This window comes from Rhinopithecus bieti, unplaced genomic scaffold (assembly GCF_001698545.2).
Source record: "Rhinopithecus bieti isolate Rb0 unplaced genomic scaffold, ASM169854v2 scaffold_20101, whole genome shotgun sequence".
NCBI lineage: Eukaryota > Metazoa > Chordata > Mammalia > Primates > Cercopithecidae > Rhinopithecus > Rhinopithecus bieti.
In genome coordinates, this window is record NW_016810242.1 from 1416031 (window position 1) to 1431766 (window position 15736).

General features: G+C 42.6%; 1 protein-coding gene across 3 annotated transcripts in view; it reads right to left on the reverse strand.

Moving 5' to 3' along the window:
• Positions 1 to 122: 122 nt before the first annotated feature.
• ASTN1 (astrotactin 1) overlaps positions 123 to 15736 on the reverse strand; it is a 312931-nt gene continuing 297317 nt past the window's right edge. Inside the window, exons 21-23 of one of the 3 annotated variants that reach the window (XM_017891701.1) lie at positions 15611 to 15711; positions 7916 to 8099; positions 123 to 3569 (exon numbers count right to left, since the gene is read on the reverse strand). In XM_017891701.1, the coding sequence (XP_017747190.1) occupies positions 3332 to 3569; positions 7916 to 8099; positions 15611 to 15711 (523 nt within the window). In that variant the 3' untranslated portion in view covers positions 123 to 3331. Of the gene's footprint in view, positions 3570 to 6460; positions 6946 to 7915; positions 8100 to 15610; positions 15712 to 15736 lie in introns of those variants that run through there. The other 2 variants (XM_017891700.1, XM_017891702.1) reach the window with 2 other exon arrangements.

The following is a 15736-nucleotide window of genomic DNA, read 5'->3' on the forward strand; positions in this document are numbered from 1 at the left end:
ATGACTATAAGGCCCATATGTCTGGAATCGGAAGTGTAACATTTAAAACTTTAACAAGTTCCCTGGTGAGTCTAACCAGTTCACTCAGATTATTGAAAGACACAAGATAACATCCACATACCCAACACTTACTAATAGCTTTGTTTTATTATTCAGTTAATTATTTCATCTTTTATAATCATACAATAATTCTCTTTTAAACAACACTGTTATACCTGAAGATGGTCACATTATATTCTTTCTTCCTTCTACAGTAGTAAAGTGTTTTTCTTCATACTCAGTTTTTTAATAGAACATTTGAATATCATGAAGTGTAGTTAACTAAAAAATAATGAACGGACCAAACTCCATGGAAAACAATTGCACACTCAATTAAAAGTCTAATGCTATTACAGTGGTTCATGTACATTCAAGAGGAAACTCCAGAGGTCTTGGGGACACGGGAGCTGGGAGAGTGTTGGTGGGATATAAGCACCTCCCTTAAGACTTGTTTGGCAGCTTGAAAACTCGAGGTTGAATACTGGTCCAGTACCATCACCCTTTCTAGCCAGGATGGGTTCCTTCCGGCAAGCATCGGGAAAAGTCAGCAGGGTGCAATCAATAGTGTCTTTCAAGGGGGAAAAATCCTCCAGTCAATTGTACAACCATCCTAAGACTTTCCCCTGCCCCATTCATATCAGCCTTTTTAACTTGAATGTAAGTAGGAGCCAGTCATAGTTGTGTGCAGTGTGTGTGCACGCATGTGTGTGTGTGTGAACATACATACACACATTCAGTGGGGAGAACTCAAGGGGAAACTGGAGGAAGAAAGTCTTGGGGAAAGAGGGTCTAAAAATGGAGGGTCACAGAAAGAAGAAGTAAAAGACAAAGGTAAAGAAGGTAGAGGAACTTAGGAGACTGAGGGAAAGATAGGAGAGAGGAAGATAGTATGCCTAAAATAAAAAGAAGGAGAGGGTGCAGAGGAGGGACCCTGATACCTGCTTCACCCTCTCCCTGGTCTGTCAACTCCCACATCATCCACTTCTGGGCACAAAGGCATCGGCAGCCTCACCCTGCTTCCACTCAAGCTTAAAGCACCATGTTCTGCACAGTTGAATAGAAGGATGGCAAACAGTAGCAGCAAAGAGATGCTCTGGGCCCTGTCTGATTGGCCTGTCACATCTTCTCTGGCAATGGTGAAATATTTGCCCTTGAGGCACTTTAACTGAGGCTCCAGCATTTGCCACAGGCGGGACAGCCAGTTTTTCTGCTGATCTTTTCTTTGAAAGTAGGGGAATCGCTGAGGCAGGTGCATTAGAGAGTTTGAAATAAATCCTTCAGTGTTTGGAAAGAAGGAGACAGGAGAGTGAAACCACCCTGTGCTTTATCTCAGCCTCATCACAGGCTTCCTTCCCAGTTATGAGGGTGGGGAGGAGGGCCATGTGCAGTGGAACTGAGGGTCCCAAGGGTGCTCTAGCTCCAAAGGCCAAGGGCGCACTTTGGCCCCTCCTCCTTCCACTGCACAGAGGACATGTCCATGCCACAGATGCTTGGGAAAGGTAAAGCTCTCTGGGCAGGCTCCCTGTTGGGCTGAGAGCTCGGACAATTGTGTGCCAGATGATACCTAAAACAGAACTGAGTATTGCAGGGTTGCTAAGATCCTGTGCCCTGGAGACCAACAGCCTGAACTCACACTGAAATTCAGTGTGAGTTAAGTGCATGAGGGATTTGGGGCAAATTGTATAACCTCCTTGCCTCATTTTCCTAACACTAAAATGGAGACAAGAATAGTACTTTCCTCAGGAGTTGCTGTGAGAATTCAATGATACCTAAGGTTCTTAGAGCAGTGCCTGGCATACAGCAAGCACTCAATAAATGTTATCTGTCATTATTATTATTTAGAAAAAAAAACAATTTAGCTCAATGACTAGTCTTATAGGTCCTGCATCTGTTTCCTGACCTTCCTTATGTGTTTCCAAATGAGGAGCCCTGGTCAAAGGTATGATGGCTGAAGGTGTGTGTTCAGGCCACTGAGTTGTATGGGATGGCTAAGGCCATTGCTAGTTAACAGGGCCTTGCCAGGCTCTTTCTGAAAGTCTGGGCTTTCTGTTGGCTGGGTCACTATTTGTGACCATGTCAATGCTTGGGCGGTGGGATGGAAACAACACTCTAGTCCTTAACTGCAATCAGTGGTGCTTCACTACACAGAATTCCAGCAACTGGATGAGCAGTGACCATGGTGGAATCCTCCTGCTTATGGTTATCAGAGAAACGATTTGCAAAACTAGCAACACAAGCAAATTTAGCAAGGTGGGGATGAACAGACATTTTTTGTGATCAATAATAGCTTTAGTTCACTGTAACACTGATATGAAAGTGTTGACCCCTCCTGGACCCCATCAGACATCCACCAAGCCTTACCTGCTCAGTCTAAGAGGTGTGGGGGTTAAAGATAATCCAGGCACATAGATATATATTGGTAGGCTGGAGAAGTCCATCCAAAGGAAGCATGGATTTTTTTAAAAAAAATAATAAACTCCAAGTCTTTTCTAGAATGTGGACTGCTAACTAGTCTCCCAGGTAGACTTTTCTGAAGGTGCATTTGACAGATGGCATCTTGTTCCCTCTCAAAGATCATGTTGTTCAGAGGAGGGGACAGAGATCTGACAGAGGGAGATTTAATCCCAGTCCTGGCTTAAAATAAGGAAGGATCTCAAAACCCAAGTGGTCCACTGGGGCCTATAATGAAAGCTGGTTACACCTTTCGGGTATGGAAATAGTGACAGCAAGGCCTAGGAAGAAAACCAGGAGGCACATACAAGGGCCACCTTCCCCAGTTTTCTAATTGTCTTTCTCTGTGAGCAGGGCCAAGGCTTCCAGAGTGAGATGCTTCCTGAGGCATGTTTGAGTGTGGGGCCTGAGGCAGGCCTAACAACTTTCTGACCTCACCTCTATCCCCGGTTGCAATGGATTTAGGAACTCAGTGAGCACAGGGTGCCTACTTAATAGACTTTTCATGGGGATCACAGCAGAGCTCTTGAGCATTCTGGTAATCTTCTCGGGGAAAAAAATGAATGGAACAAAGTAACGGCAAAGCAAACCCCAAAGTAATCCTCTAAAGAAATATGGCACTGCATGAAGCCACTAGCTGGAAGATTTCCCAGTCATGCAGATGGAGAACATCATACTGAAGAAGTTCTGCAGGGAGCAAGGATCACTTTCTCCCTGGTTTTGATGTTGCTGTGGAGGTTTTAATGTTCCATTAAAAAATATTAAAAATCCACAAACCAACCCAGATGGATCCCTCCTCTTTCCTACTTCATTCTGGCAGCAGCTCCCTGACCTTATGATGCTAGATCTCTTTGCTGTCCCCATAGTCGTTGTAGGGGATGCTCAGGGTCTGCTCCTCACACGTCTTCCTGAGGTCCCGGCTGAGCTCCGCCCAGTCAAGTCCATAGGGTTTGATCTCGCTGTAGCGGCACCCCAGGTACTTGAGTGAGCTGCGCCGCAAGCTTATCTTGGGTTCCTGAAGGAGTCCATTGCACCAACTGCTGAGGTCCCCAAGCTGGGAAAGGATGAGACCAGCTTTCCTATGGATCAAGCACAGAGGATACTTAAGTTAGAAAGAAGAGAGGGTCTGGATGAGCAGAGCTACTATTAGTGTGAGACTCTAACCTTCAAGAGGGCAGAGTGTGGTGTGTTTTCTCCCTATTTTACCTTTGGCACTTAGAACAGTGAGCCCTCCATAAATATCTGTCAAGCAAAAGAATGAATGAATGAATGGGATAAATGTTCAAAGTGAGCAAGCACCAAAAAGAAACAGACAAAATGCAGTAAGGAAAAATAAGAAGAGAAAATAAAAAAACTAATATTGTAGTGGAAATGCATGCCTTTTAAAAATCATAGAGTTGGCAGGTTTGAAAGACAAATCAAATCAAGTTTCTTTAAAGCTAGTCATTTATCATCACTACATGACAAATAATGTGCTTGACTAAATATTTCCCTTTCCAAGGCCGCTTCTGAACTGGTAGAAGCAGCCGTTATGTTGAACTGAAAAGGATATTAGATGTGACCAATTATGCCTGGATGGAAGTAGCTGTAGTGTAATAAAGGCAAGGACAATAATACCCTCAGTTCATGTTGACACAGGATTATCCTTTGGGAAAATGAAGACTGTCAGTTGCACATATCACCTAATTAACCTCCAGGTGAGCTCATGCTCCATTTCTCCACCTCCCTCAGAAAGTGAAGAGGCCATTATCATTGTCACTTAGCCCCAAAGGAGAGGGAAAACAAAGAAGGTGACGTAGGTCACCTGAGCCATTGCAGATTCCTGAGAGAGAAGGGAGAGAGGAGAGCAAGGTGCCCCAAGTTGCACACACTGGAAAGGAGTGATCTCCCTGGGCCAGGAGCACAGAGTGTGAGAGCCTCTGGCATCTAGCTTGGGGGAAAGGACTAGCAACACTATGTCACTGGTGCAGACCAGTGGCACTCACTTCTGGTGTCATAGATAAAGAAAGCCTAGAGTCAGTTCTCAGAGCTTACTGGATTTGACTCTGAATACAGGAAGAGTAAAAGATCAGGATCACCTCATTCAGTTGTGTTTTTCTTATTCTTTAAAAATGCAAGTAACCAGAGACCCATGAAGGAAGATACTCTCATTTGAACAAGGTCTTATGACCTGGAAAACTCAACAAAGACTACTGACTTGGAAAACTCAATAAACACTATTCTTTGCAGCATTTATTGACTGCTAGTCTAACTCATGTGTGGAACCACTCTTTTCTAGTTTCATCAACAATTTGTATTAGTCTGTTTTCATGCTGCTGAGAAAGACATACCCGAGACTGGGCAACTTACAAAAGAACGGTTTAACTGGACTCACAGCTCCACATGGCTGGGGAAGCATCACAATCATGGTGGAAGGTGAAAGGCACATCTCACATGGCAGCAGACAAAAGAAGAGAGCTTTTGCAGGGAGACTCCCATTTTTAAAACCATCAGATCTCATGAGACTTATTCACTATCACAAGAATAGCACGGGAAAGACCTGTCCCCATGATTCCATTACCTCCCCCTAGATCCCCCCCAACACGTGAGAATTCAAGATGAGATTTGGGTGGGGACACAGCCAAACAATATCATAATTCCTTCCAGAAACTGAAATTTTATTCACCTTATTTAGAGAGAGGTTTCAAAGAACAATAGCCACATTCCTTTCATTTCTCCTCTACTATCCTGGCAGAGAGCATCACCAAGGGATGACCTCCCTGAGTTACTAAAGGGTGAGCTGAGAGAAAGGCGGAGATTGCAGTTGGTCGGAGGAAGGGTTTGAGCTTCAGCAGCAAAGTCAAGGGCTAAGAGTGGTGTGAAGTCATGGGAGGTACAGTCATATTTTCTCCAACTTCAATGGTGGGTCAGAAGAAACCAAACAAACACTCTGCCTGCCGACTAAAGCGTCTTGGACAGATGATCTGTACTTTCCCTATCAGCCTCTGCAGTTTGGTCAAGCAGGTTTTCCAAAAGTTGTCATCAACAAGAACTCTGGTGGCCCTGCCTCTCAGTCTGTCCTACTGTATGTCATTAGTTGTTGACAAGTTCATGGGAGGTGGAGAAAGGGGAGAGGCGGAAGAGGGAGGGACAATATCAGCATCATGTTCAAGAAATGAACAAAGAACTCCCATCATCCTTCCAAAAGAATGAATTTAATTAGCCCATACACCCTTTGTTGCTGCTTTCAGTGCTCACTTTAAATAACAATAATAATAATAAATTTGGGATTGCCATTGACCATTTTGGAGCCTGTGGCTTTCTTTCTTATTAGTAGAGCAACCAATGTTTTTCTCAAACTATTTTCAACCCTCAGCTCAATCTGGAGGCCTCATTGAGTTTTAATGAAATTGGATTGTGGTGAACTGAGGGAATCCTCTGTTTGCTCAGAGGAAGTAAGCAGCCATAGACCCTTTTCTGCTCATCTTCACAATTAACCCCAAAGTGGGTTGACGTATTTCAAAACAGAGGATTTTTCCTTTCCTGTGGTTGTCTCTGAGATCCATGACACTAAAAAGCCAAATTTTATTTCCTGCAGACTAATGAAACTACACAATGTTTTCTAATATATAGCCATGAAAGACTAGTATTACACATGAAGGAGCCTCCTGGGAGGAGAGTGTGCAGTCAGTGGTGGCCTTACTTTACAACAAGATCTACATTTCTTCCCCTGCTCACTTTCTTCATTAACCAATTTTGCTTCTGACTCTTGAGTCACAAGACAGAAATTTTAAAAGCACTCCAAATGCCCTTAGAAATCAAGATGATATATGCAATGTTAGTGCTTTTCAAATTGTGACATTTATGTTCCCTGACAAAGAACTGTATATATACACTCAATAAATGTCAGAAGAGAGAAGGGAAGGGAGAAGAGGGGAGAGGGGAGCAGAGAGGAAAGGAGTGGGTGGAGAAGGAGGTAGCAGGAGTGGAGAGGAGAGGAGAGAGTTAGAGAATGGAGTTGATATTAGTGATGAGTAAGAATAAGGTAAAGACAAAGATACGGTATGAAGTGAAGGGGACATTTTTAAACATGTATCTACTTTCTAACCCAGGATTTGTCTCTTACCAAAACTGAGACAAAGCAAATTAAAAATCCCTTACATTTTTCTCTGTGGTCTATAGTGATGGCTCTCTTTGCCCAAGAACTATCACTCTTTATAAACAGGAAATTATTTATGGATTGTAGAAAAATCCTGCCAGATCTTACACATAAAATCATTTTATCTCAGAAGATAAACCTAATTTTCCTCTTTCCTTCAAAAGTAAGAAAATAGAATGTCCTCAATGATGGTCTTCTGGGAAAGTTTATAACTGCAAGTCACAGCAGGCCAAATGAGGTTGATTCTCTCTCCAGTTTGGTCAGAAGTCAGATGGATGGGATGACTTTTGGGTGGTACTTTCATTCTGCCCTGTTGGCTGGAGTGAAAGAATTCTTTAAGAGACAGAGGATTCTATAGTGTTGATTTTCTTCATTTCCTTCCTTCCTTCCTTCCTTCCTTCCTTCCTTCGTTCCTTCCTTCCTTTTTAAATTTTCTCCTTCCTTCTTCATTTTCTTTCTCATTCATTCTTTTTTCTATCCTCACAGCCCTTCCCCTATTTTTATTGTTTCTGCATGAGCACCTAAATAATCTGGGGACATATAGGTAATAACATTCCATATGAAAATCCTTTTATCATACTTATCCAAAATTTCAGTCTTTCCAGGGAAGTCTGTTTTCTCAAAGCAGCAATATACAGTTATGATTAACAGAACAAAAGAAAAGTGATACATCTGCACATTCTTCTCATTTCTTACTTTCCAAGCACACTATTCTGTTTGTGCAACCTAAAAGCGGTGGGTGTGGAGTATTAGGCAGTTGTGGCCCTTGGGGCCAAGAGAAGTTAGCACACACTATGTGACCCTAGTTCTGGCCAAGACTGACGTCAAGATGGGTCTTTGTCTACTCTCTTGTTGCATTTCAAGAGATGTGGAATTTAACTCAAAACAAGTATTTACAATGCATATAATATATGAAAAACCTAAATGCAAAAAATATTTTTGGATAACCTCTTTAATAAAATTCCAAATTTTCTTTCACAAGACCATGCTTTTGGCTCTTTGAGTTTTAGAATGCAATGTCAACTTGATGAAAAAGGAGGGTAAAATAGGTCAAGAGCAAAATTGTTTTTCAGAGTTCAGGAAAAGCATTCATGGCTGGACTGCTTAAACACAGCTCATCCAAAACTAATCTGCATGGGCTGAACTGTCTTAAATCAGGGGACTGACTTCTCTGATTGCCTAAGCTCATCCAGGAAATCTCTACAACTTCATGGATGCAGTATTACAGCACAAGAGATACAAAATTTCAAGAAGTCTTTAAAAGGGTTGACTTAGTTTATTGATTACCTGGGACCTAACTCATCCTCACATCGCCAGGTGAATTCCCCGAAGCTCTCGTAGTGCTGGTTATAGTGGTAGAGGACCCGGTGTAAGGTGGGGGAACCCAGATCCAGGAGGGTATTGTAGGCGGTCTGCTGCTCCTTCCCACTGGTGTAGCCATTGAAGAGATTGTAGATCTTGTCAGCTATTTCTGAGGAAGGAGGAAAAGGAAAATAAGTTCATATTTACATACATATAAAATAATGTATGTATACACATACATTATATATGATCTATATCATATAGATACATCATAGACACATGTAGATCATTTATAATGTGTATATAATATGCATATATATCATATAGTATATGCATACACATAAATGTGTGTATGTGAATGTGTGTGTATATACATACATGCATGTTTGCTGATGTGTGTGTGAGTATGCTGTTACTGAAAGAGTATTGAACCCAAGGCCTGAAGAAAGTGATTTGAGCAATTCACTTTGTGTCTGCCCCACCAGGCTTCAGTTTTCTATTCTAAAATGAAAGCCTTTGACTAGAATACCTCTAAGGTTTGTTTCAGTTACAATATTCATTTTTTTACTAAGGTTTTCTAAAAATACCTAGCTTGAGGAAAAAGCTCATATATTAACACTTTTTTGGCAAGTGCAATTCCAGGGAAGTAAGAGCGAAGATAAAGAGAAATGAAGCAAGAAAGAAGAGAAAGTAAATGTAAGGGAGAGCATGAAGGAGCTGGTCATGCCTTCCTGATGAGCTGATTGCTACATTTTGCAGAAGAGGATGTGTGACCCACTGGATCTCTAGTGGGTCATTCAGGGGTAGAAGGAAAGAATTTATCTCCAACTTCCATCCATGATTGGTCTGAGTGTGTTCCCATGGGGCATTAATAACCCTACACTTCTAGGTGGCAAGTGCTTGCATACCAGGGTTCCTGCCAAAGCAGCAGGGCAGCCCTGGCAGCGAGTGGCGGGCGTTCGGCTCAGGGATGAAGTGAGGCACTGTCAGGCGGTGCTTGCGAGTGACGTGAAGAGTCTGAAGTGGCCTCATGACTGTGGGAAAGCAGAACCCTTGTTAGGACCACCTAGACCAGATGCAGAGGCAGATCTGTGGAGACCCAGAAATGGAATCTAGTGTAAATGAGTAATCTTTCCATTCAATTTACGTCTCTGATATTTCTTCCTCAAAGGCATAAATTGCTAAGTCTGAAGTTGGTGATGTGGCAAAGTGCAAATGATTTTGTATAGACTTGGCATTTTTTTCTTACAGAGCTCAAAGTACTTCATCATTAAATATTTTCTCTTTTAACCTGTCAGAAAGGAGATGTATTTACATTTTTCTCACTAAACAGCTGGGAAACTAAGATCTGGAGAGCACTGCTTTGTCTTGGATGCAGTGTTAATTCTGGGGATGAAGAAATGAAGTCCACAGGTTCCTAAGCCACAACTTGGCCAATGTGACCGTCTGTTAGCTCGCAGGCATGGCAGCCTGATTCCTTGTCAAACTTCCAAGTGACTTCAGCACTGCTGGTCATGACGAAATCATCCTTGTAGCAGTTTCCAGAGTTGGAATGAATAAAATTTCTACCTCTATCCTGCCCAGACACAGAAATTATTTATTTACTTTTCTGTCTTACCTGTTGCCTATGAGGACAGGAGCCAGATTTTACACCCTTACTATCCTGAGTGGCTAGCACAAGGCCAGACAATCTAGTAGATCCAAAAATGTTACCTGAATGAATAGAACTTAAACCTTTGGGAACAATTTAAATTTACTTTGGGGAAGAGTTTCTCAGTGATATCTCTCTATACCAGGTCACACCAATCCTGTAGCAACCAAACTTGCAGCCAGCATATTTAGCTGCATTGCAAATAACTTGAGTATAGAAGTCCACTTAGATTTTCAGGTTGCTAAAATTCTCATATTGTTAAAAATGGAATCAAGAAACAAAGAGGATAGTGATTTAGAAAATAAACATCTATGGTATCTCTAGTTGTTTATCGAAGGCCTATGATTGCCAAGAACTTTGCACATGTGAATTCCAATTCTCACACTACCACTGAAAGATGGATATGAATGTGCCTGTTTTACAAATGGGAAGATTTGGGAAAAGGTCAAGTTACCCACCTGCCCAAGGTCACACTGCCAGTGTGAGATGGAGTCAAAATTGAAAACTACGCCTATCTGCCATTGCTATTGTGTACTGATGCATGGAAATACGTGATGTATAACCAATTTAAGGTACAGGAGGCAGAGTCATGGGATGGAAAATCTGGGATGACTCTCTCTAGTCAAGGGCATTTCCCTGATTGGGCTACAGATGTCAAGAAAGAGGGAATCCTAGTAGCTGTGCAGGGGGTCTGTCGTTTCTTAAGTTGAGATAAGAAGAGGCCGAGGGACTCTTCTAAGAGCTGTGTTGTGCTCCATGGGAGGCAGGGAGCGCTTGCTGAGAGAAGAATGACCAGGGGCAGGAAAAATGCTGGCCATAAGACCAGAGCTGAGATAGGCAGGTCTGGACTTCCTCTCCCACCCCTGCACTGGTGCCAGTCTATGCTTACTTCTTGTGATGAGAAAGAACAGTCCACATGCCAGGCCCTGGTTGTGGTAGTCTTTGCTGAGGAGCAGTGATGGCTGAGGAGATGCCAACCATTCTCATAACACAGCAGTCATATCCAGCTAGAGAAGACTAAAGGCTCCCAGCTTTTGCAGCACGTGGGATGAGACCAGTTTCCACCACCAATCTCCTAAAACCACAATATTCTAGCTCTTGGGTATGCTTAAGAGCACACATCAGTAAGTGAGATGCTGTTTTCAGAAAGATCTATGCTCCAGGCTCCTAGCGCATGAATATTTCTGGCTCCTCCTATTTTCACAGAAAGAATTGAGAGAATTTATTTTGTTAGTCTTCATAGCATCTCAAGAATTCACTAACTCAAACAATGGAACATAGTAGAGGTATTTTTAGCTATAATTTTACTCAATTGCAGGTTCACAGAAACCTCAAGCTATTCAAGACAGATACCTGTCTTTTCTCTCTTTAACGATCATGATGTTCAGAAATACATAAGACGCAGGTGAAAATACGGCAAAGAGCCTGTCTACACAGCCTCATCACAAAAAAAACATGATTAGAAAAGAACTGAGATCTCTTAGGCGGCAGGATAAATTAACAAGGCTGAGACTGAGGCTCTCAGGCCCAGGCACCATGGCAACAAATGGAGTTGGACCACACCCGCTGTGTGACCAGGGACAAGTTACTTAACCTCTCTGGGTCTTAGTTTCCATGCCTATTCAATGATGGTTAATAATACATACCCTCCAAGATTCTTGTGAGAATAAAAACTATATTAAATGTCAAACTTTTTTTTTTTAAAAAAAGCACAATGTCTGGAGATAGTAAGCTTATATTTATTCATTTATTAAATAAAATTGTTCTCGAGTACTTAGTATGCACCTGACAGTTTTCTATGTCCTTGGGCTACGTCGGACAAAAATCCTCACCCTTATGGCACTTACAGTCTGGTGGTAGGAGACAGGTCGGGTAAGCAATAAATGTAGTAAATAAGTAAAATACAGTGTGTTAAAAAGTGTGGAAAAATAAAACAAGAGGAAGTTCGTCCTTCCACAGCCTTTGTATTTCTGTGAAATCTGTTCTCCAATAATGAAAAGGAGAACCAGAAGGATTTGCCAGTGGGTTGGATGTAGAGCATGAGAACAGGCAGGGGTCACTCCACCATCCATCAAGTCAGCCCCTTGCTCACCGTCCTCCAGGGCTTCCCACTCCAATCCCAGGCAGAGTCCAGTGCCCTGTTCTGATGACCAGGCCCTGTGGGATCCTTCCCACACTCTTGGAGCTCCTCTCCTGCTCTTCTCTCTCCCACTGTTCCTCCTTCCTCTTCTTCAAACATGAGCCAAGAATCTCTGTACCGCTGCTCCTCGATCTGGAAAGATCTTCCCCTAGATTTCTGCATGACTTTCTCCCTCACCTTCCCAAGCCACTCCAGTTAAAATTCCACTCTCTGCACCTCCTATCCCGCAGCCCTGCTTATTTATCTCCATAACACATATTGCCATCTGAAGTATTGCATAAGTTACTGTGTTGTTGGTGGTGGTCATCCTTGCTAAGATATAAGCTCCAGGAGGCAGGAGGTTTGGCTCCAACTTCCTAGGACAGGTATTTAGTAAGGGCTTAAGGTATATTGAATGATGTAATGAATTCATGAAATCAGATTGTAAATTTCTTGAAAACAGATTTTGATTCTAATTACTTTTGTGTGTAGCATCTAATAGCAGGGTTCAATAAATGGCTGTGGAAGGAGCAAATAAAGGGATGGATAAACATTTATGTCTGCATCAGGAAGAGAGAACGGGCATCAGGGAGGGGTGGATGAGAACTAGCCTTCCACGGATGAAGCTTCATGAAGAAGAACTCTCAGAAGGCCATGCCCCAACCTACAGTCTAGCCAAGAGGGTTGATCTTATTACTCACATGAGCCTGAACCTACTGTGGGAGGCTGGTTTCAGCAAAACATCGGTAGAAACTTATTTCCACAGTGGCTTTAGTGTCATGATGCAGGAAAATTCTTCAGAGAAAGTATCCAGTTTAGGATAAATCTTCACATAAGGGATGAAGTCTGGCTTTTAGCTAGATAATGAGGAGCTGAAGTCATGCTCCAGGTCACTTAAAAGGTAATTCCCATTCATTAGATTTAAACTCAGACCTGAGTGCAGCAAGATCATATTTATGATCACCATCTGGGTGTGAGGAAGACAAAGCATATGGTATTTTGGTAGAACTGCTAAAACTGTATTAATTAGCAAGGATACCCTCAATTAGTCTAACTCATTAATTCTGGATTTACCTGCACAGGACACCTTCGTGGCTGAAGGATAGCAGGCCCTGGGAGTGTTATTTCACTGGACAAAATGGGAATTGGGTAAAGTAACAAGTGTCTCAACACTAAATTGGCTCTTCTGCTCCCAGCTCGTCTGCTGGGATTTCAGCAACTCTCTTTATTAAGAAGCACAAGCAGGCAAAGCACATCTTGATGTACTCTGGAGGGCTTGGTCTGACCCGAAGGAGCCCCACATGGAAAACTGTGTAGTTGTCTGCTCCCAGCAAACTTCCCTATCTGGGCCACTCTTTATTCTAGAATTACTTTCTACCTAGCCATCTCTGCAGGTAGCATCATGCTGCATCCCCTCCACCTGCTAATCACCTCCCTAATGTCCCACCACCTGCTGCCTACTCCCTGATGTCCCACTACTCACTGCAGGCTGTGCTACCTGCAAGGACACCAGCATACTCTCCAACACAGGAATAGCGGAGGCACCTTCTCACCACCTGCCTCTCTCTGGCTTAGAGGAAGAAATCAGCAGATAATGAAATAAGGGTGTCATGGATCCTCTCCAGACAGTCTCTCATCCGGGAGTTTTCAATTCCAGTTTTCCCCATCAGGGAATTGCAGAGACCTTCGAAAGTCATTCAGTCTAAACCCTATAAGCAAGCAGCACTCACTCCAGAGGGTCTAAAAAGGGAGATTTTCGGTATGTAATTTGAACAGTCTTTCAAAATGTGAGCCTTTTCTCCTTCATCAGTATTTAGAGACAAGGGGAAGTGCTTCAGTCTTTGACATAATAACTCTCTAACCATTTTTTGGTAACCTGGACAAAATGGGAATTGGGTAAAGTAACAAGTGTCAGTACTGGTTCTGCCAGATGCTTTGTGATATTGATCACTTTACTTACTCTACTCTCAACCTCAATTGCTGCATCTATAACATGGGGGTATTGTGTCATTCATTCAGTAAATACTTATTGACTTCCTAGTAGACAGCAAGCTCTATGGTTGATTACTGATAATAATAGCAGCTAACATTTACTGAATAATTATTATATGCCACACTTTGGGTGGGTTTTTTTTCTATTTTACATTAATTAAGCCATTTAATTTTCACTAGAACCTCATTAGTTAGGATACTACCTCCCCCATCCCCACTTTACAGATGAGTAAACTGAGGCATGGGGTGAAGTAACCTGTTGAAGATCAAGTGGTTAGATAGGAAACAGGCATTTGAACCTGGGATGTTGATTCCAGGTTCTCTGCAATGAGTTGGTCAACCACACTGCCTCCCAGGTGTTAGTGATTTAACAGTGGACAAAAACAGACTGGAAGCCTGATCTCATGGAGCTCACTGTCTTGTGAGGTAGACAGGCATTGAACACATCATTATAATAATAAATATGATGAATGTTCTGAAGAATGAAACACGGTACTGTGAGGATACCTCATTATGGCTCCTGGTCCCTTCTGCCCTGAAGGAGGGACACTTGGTCTGAGATTTGCAGACTAAGAGGTGTTCATCAGTTGACAGGGTAATGGGACCCATGTGTGCAAAGGCCTCATGGTAGAATGAAAATGGTGTTGGAAGAACTGAGGAAGGCAGTGAGGCTGGAATGCAGAAATCGGCTAAGGGAGGGGGCCAAAGTGCTGGAGAAGTGGACTGGGGCCACTCCATGTAGGTCCTAATGTACCTGTTTAATGTTTTTGTCACAAGAAGAATGGCAATACATTAAAGAGTTTTAAGAAGGGCCCTTGATATGATCAGATGTCTGTGTTGGAAATAACCCTACCTTTAACATGCTCTGCAGATTAAAGATGAAAATCTTTTCAGACCTTGTACAGTGCTACAATATTAGTGGTTTTAATCAATGGGAATCCAGGTCACTCTTTCCCCTGTGATTTTGCATCATCATAATGTCACCCCTTGGACATTCTGGGATTATGTCCCTCCTGTCAATCTAATACACCTGGAGTCAGGAGCCTTATACAAGGTGATTTAAGGGATGTCAGCAAATCAGACTGGACACAATATTTCTCTTACTGAAACTTGCACAACCTAAAACTTTCAGCATCAATGTCTATTAATATGCAAATACTATCTGTTCAATACTACCATGTTAGTGGTTGATAAGATCACTTAAATTAGTGCTGGAGGCCCGTAGAAGTGTTGACCAGGATGAATAAAATTCTGGTTATAAATAGGGTGTAAAAACCTTAGAACAGGGGATGATGTCAAGACCAGTCCAGTACTGTCATGAGGAAAAGGTAAGCTTTGTGCAATGGATGCTGACTGAAGACAAGCTTTTCTTAATTAACAGGGACTGATCCTGCAGGGGAGCATGTACTGAAGACAGCCAGTTATTTATCAAACAACTGGCCCATAATAACTTCAAAATATAGAATTAAAAATTTTGATGCATTTTTGTCAGGGATGGGGGGATTTAGCAATTAACTCCAAATCTGCAGCCTTGCTGTACATGTTGATTCAAAATAACCTTTCAGGTGTACAAAAACCTATAGACAGAGTAAATGACTCCTGAGGGCAGAGATCACAGGTACGTCACTATGTATGTAAGCACCTGGCATATAATCATGTATGCTAGGGGGCTTCATCAGTGTCTCCTGTGGGCTCCTAGACTTATGACTATGAGGAGTAATGTAATACGATGAGCACTTTTGCCAACAGCTGAGGAGTATTTCTGGAAAGGCAATGCTCCTGTACTGGGCCTTGAATTCTCCTTCCCTGCTGAACTCCAGGTTGCTCCATTCGACTCTCTTGGTCCCTCTGTCCTCATAGCAAGGGAGAGTACCTGGGGCATCCCTTCAGAAACCCTGCTAACTTCAATGCCTCTTACCTTGAGCTTTGACATCATCCACCACGGGGCATGGGGTCTTCACGATCACATCGCTTGGCCTGGAGCGCCGTCCTGTGTTGTCCACTCCCCACAGCGTGAACCTGGCAGGGAGTGGGAGGGCATGGT